The sequence below is a fragment of the Mesitornis unicolor genome, unplaced genomic scaffold, assembly GCF_000695765.1.
Source record: "Mesitornis unicolor isolate BGI_N332 unplaced genomic scaffold, ASM69576v1 scaffold43038, whole genome shotgun sequence".
In the NCBI taxonomy this organism is placed as follows: domain Eukaryota; kingdom Metazoa; phylum Chordata; class Aves; order Mesitornithiformes; family Mesitornithidae; genus Mesitornis; species Mesitornis unicolor.
The window spans coordinates 4,948-9,712 of NW_010204779.1; the positions used below are offsets into that span (position 1 = coordinate 4,948).

At 37.4% G+C, this 4,765-nt stretch overlaps 1 protein-coding gene across 1 annotated transcript in view; it reads right to left on the minus strand.

Moving 5' to 3' along the window:
* Positions 1-421: 421 nt before the first annotated feature.
* Positions 422-4,765, minus strand: part of LMBRD1 (LMBR1 domain containing 1) — a 52,611-nt gene continuing 48,267 nt past the window's right edge. Inside the window, exons 12-13 of the mRNA XM_010191155.1 lie at positions 1,035-1,126; positions 422-859 (exon numbers count right to left, since the gene is read on the minus strand). Of these exons, the coding sequence (XP_010189457.1) occupies positions 740-859; positions 1,035-1,126 (212 nt within the window). The 3' untranslated portion in view covers positions 422-739. The remainder of the gene's footprint in view (positions 860-1,034; positions 1,127-4,765) is intronic.

A 4,765-nucleotide genomic window follows, 5' to 3' on the forward strand; every position in this document is an offset into this window, starting at 1 on the left:
AAAAATAAGTTAAATGTTCATCACATATTATTGGTAGTTACTAAGTCAGGCACCTGGCAGTTTCAGAACTGAGCTGTACTAAAACACTGCAGCGAAGCTGAATATTGTCATTTACACTAATGATTTCCTTTGATAAAGCACAAGCCACCTCATGATTACCTGAGGATTCCCATGGTAACTCAGTGGGGATAACAGTAGGAAAATTAATTATTCTTCTGGTTTTGGCATACTTTAAGGACAGTCTCTTGTGAGCTGTAATGCTAATCCCAAAAACGCTAGCAAAACTAATGAAAAAGTGAAGTCACCTTCTCCTGAAAGTGAAAACCTCGTCCAAGTCTTTCTAGCAACATTTACACCAGCTGTTTTGCAGGATTTTAGTTGGTTTTATTTATGAGCTTTAATAAAAAAAAGTTAAGTGTGGAAGTATTTAAGAAAACCTAAGTTAACAGAAAAGTATAATGAATTAAGGAAATGTGACAATAGGTCATCAAATTATACATCGGAAAGTTACATATACATATAATCATAAACCAATATTTTCTATATATTACTGAAATCCAGCTTCAATATTTGTTCTGCTGTAAAAGTGATACTCAGTTTTTTTTACCCCTTTAAGTGAGTACACTTATTTCCTCTATTTTTACAGGTGCAAGGATGCTTATTTGGATACCAGTTCCACATGAGCATGAATTCAAGACAACTTTAAATTACATTTTTCCATCCTGAAGGCAAAAGGCTATCAACGGTAATAAACAGACAGTTCATCATCACTCATATCTGAATCATCTTCATCCACTTCACCTTCAATGACTGATTTCTTGCCTTTGCAGCATGACACAATTAATCCAATTAAAAAGACCTGCAAGTTTAAAATAAATAACAGAAGTTACCGTTATTCAATTAAGGGGCATATAAGGGTGACATATGTAAATATATGTAAAACTGAATGGCACTGTGGTCATGCAAATGATTCGGTGACCACTACTGTAAGTTATCCAGCTTGATTCGGTGATATTTATAATCCAAGTACTTACTGCAATGAACGCCCAGTTCCCAAAGTAATAGGCAGCACTGAAGAACCAAAATTTGTGAAGGAAGAGGTACGTCCGAGTAACAGTACACTGATCTAAAAAGCAAGCAAATAGTACTTATTAACACAGAACAAATGAAAACCAGCTAATTGCAATTTATTGGATAATACTTAACAGTTTTGGAGAGTATTCAACTCTGAAGAACAATTACACTCCATTAAATCAAGTTGATTCTCCTCTATGAAAGAGGTGCACAAGAGGGATATTTGTTATTATGGTAGAGTGCACATGAAAACAGGTAACACCATCACTACTGGGTACAATTTCTCCCACAGATCTGACAATTAATATCTGTTCTGACACAGATCCTAATTACTCACCTCCCCTTTTAGATAAACTGGAGTTACAAAGCAGATTATGTACTAAAAAACCCACATTTCAATACTTGGAAAAAATGGCTCTCTATCGGGATTGCATAAGTTTTGTAAAAAAATCAAAGTCAGCTGCAATGTTGAGTTGTGTAGGCAAAAAAAAAAGCCCTCCACATACTGGGCCCTTTGAAACTCAGATAGCAGAGGGCTTATTTGCACCCCAACAGTCCAGTTAAATCTTCCTCCTTCTCTGACACTACCAATACAGTCACATCTTAAAACACTCAGTGTTCTTCTCCACTACAAAGTGGCAGATTTTAAGAGGATTAATAACCAAATTGTGAAGGCGTTTTAATTTAAGACTGCAGGACAGCTCTTTTTCAGAAAGGTCTGCTGCTTGACCTTGCCAAGATGATGCTCTCTCGAACTAAACCCCTGTAAGTGCCTAAAGAGAGAAAGAACTCCATTCCTTCAACAGTTCTCCAATCACTTGTACTCGAGAAAATTAACAGAATAATTTAAAATATTAAGTTAAATACTACTTTATGTGGTAGATTGATTTCTGGAATCAGCTACACAGTATCAGCAGGTAAAAAAGAAGAAGTTAAGCTACAATTTCGCAACCCCTAGACACAAAGGGTACAACACACAGCCAGGCACAGATTACTGCAGGTGAATAAATTCTTCTCCGGGTGATCCTGTTCTAACAGGGGGGTTGGACTGGATGATCTTCAGAGGTCCCTTCCAACCCCTACCATGCAATCATGACACGTCCATAGAAAAGGTGAAGTTTCTGATAAAGTGAGAAATGCCAGGCAAGTGAAGATCCTTCATAATTGCAGATAGTATTGTCAACACCATCTGCAGCTCTCCAGCTGGTACTGGAATTAAAAAACAGCTAAAAGACTTTCAGATGGCTCTCTACAGTAATTGGATTAAACAGATGATGGTAAATATTTTAAAACAGTTTGACCTTGAGAAACTAAATTCTGTGCAACTAAGTTTTAGTTATTCCTTCTGAACTAAGACATTACCAAATAGGTTGGCATAACATTGCTTTCTAAATCACCTTATTCCTCCATATGCTAAAATTTAGAATAAGTGATGATGAATAACCTCAATTAAGATAACCACTTGTTATCCAGAATGATCATTGTGAATATCAGGTATATTTTGATCACCTGGAATAAAAGTATAAGTAAAGCTACCAAACCTGATACACAACTGCCACCTCTTTAAGAGCAGAGCATATAACACAGTGCTGACCAAGCAATGCCACACAGCCAGCATTCAAGACAAACCAATTATTTAAAGAAAGGATGACAAGTGCTGATAGCCAGGACTACCTGAAGAGTCAACTACATCCTACTTCAAGTCCACTGATGAAGTTTTTCATTCTGCTGAATTAGAAAATGCTTTTTCCAAGAACCAAATTAGCTAGCTTAAGATGCATTACAAGGATAAACAAACTCTGAGGACAAGCAAAGCTTAAAAAGTCATTTAATGCACTGGAAGCTCAAATTATGAAAAGTTATTTACACATAACACAGTCTGCCTTTTCTGCATCCCAAAATACAGCGAGCTTTTGTAAAAGCATACAAAAGGAAATAGCATCTTAGGGAAGAGTAAAACTGTTGTGACAATGTAATTTAAAAACGCTGGTATTCTTTGGGAGTCAATACTGAGGTACACACTTGTTTTACTTCTTCATTAACCAACTGGACAATGAAGTGGATTATATCCTCTGTAAATCTGTACTCTCTGATCCCTGCTCCTCCCCAGTTTGAGCTACAGATTTACAGAGGATAACTGGGGAGAAGCGGGGATCAGAGGCCCAACACACTAGATGGCAAGACGTTTACATGCCTAACTTCAAGCAGAACCTAGTTTTGCTTAAAATACACTCAAAAGCCGTTCCAAAGGAAAACCTGCAGCTTTACCGTGTTAGAATATTTAGGCATTGCATATTCCAAATCCTAAAAGCACTGAAGGTACAGCTTCAGGTATCCAAGACCACTTGGTGCTTCATACAGCCCTGCTGCCCATCATTATCCAAAGCTGTGCTGTAAGAAGTAGCTGCTGCTCGCAGTCCAACCTGCAACTTAAGCTTCAAGAAAGGGTTTGATGTGCTTCTAAACTTAAATAGTACATTAAGTTCCAAAAAGTTCAGAAATTTCACCTCAGAAAGTGTAATTAAGGGAAAATCTGCATTTCTTCCTTACAGTCATTACTTATGGGCATACACCTGGCCTGTGCCCCTACTCAGTTTTAAATCATCACCAAAGTGGCATATACAAACAGGAAACACAGGATTTAGTTGCAGATAGAAGGTACCAGGTCCTACAAACAAGCAAGCACAAGTAAGGTTTAGCTAAATACATACAAGAGTTCTTACCACTTCCCTCTACACATTCAAGGAGCCCACCAGTCCTTTTTTTTGCCATTTTAGAGTTGGAGCTCATCCTAGCACAGCTCTGGCATTACAACAGAAAACTGCACCCAGCTATAAGGTTTCTATTTTAGTTTGCTTATAAAGAATCTGAGAGGGTGCCAAGATTTGAATGTATTAGCAGCCTACAGGAAAGCCATTTAATGATATTTCACAGAGCTAAACCTGTTAATCCCATTTTTCATAAATTTAAAGGATGACTTGATTTTAATGTTTATTAAATACTTTCAAGAGAAGAAAATACTAACGCTAATAAAGCCGTGTGTATAGTGAGGAGGTATAGCATTAACCAGTGACTACCATCTACAGCCATGTTAATTCCAAACAGAGATAGCATCCTTTTGCTACAGGGAAGCAATAAACCATTGGTTCGACCCACAGACAGAAAAAGTATTCTCTGTTTCTGTTGAAACTAGATACCTTTTGAAACCCTATGTACAACTCAGGTTAATTACAAACACCAGACAGATATATGGCTTGTGTACAAATGCAATTGCTATTTCTTGCCTTTAAACTGCTGACTCAAACTTCTGCAGTAAGTGTTTTCTGAGTATCCCTCGAACATCTAATTTGCAAGTAACTGAAGGCAACAGTTCTTACTTTAAAGCCACAGCTATTGATAAACTTCAAAGGCAATATCCTAGGGATGAACGTTGAATCAAGATTTCAAAAAGCAAGCAGTCCATGGAGAGCATAACCTATCGTTTTCATTCTAATTAAAACCCTTTCCATTAGCTACCTACCACATTTCCAGTATCTTGACCTTCAATATTAACCTCATTTTTGTCATGTCCTTTCTCCTTGCCTCACACTATCTTTAGCTGACCACTTAAGAAGGATGTCTGTCAAGGTTGAGGAGGATTCACTGTTGTTCCCCATCCTGAGATCATGCTACATGGAAAGAGAGTGGAGCA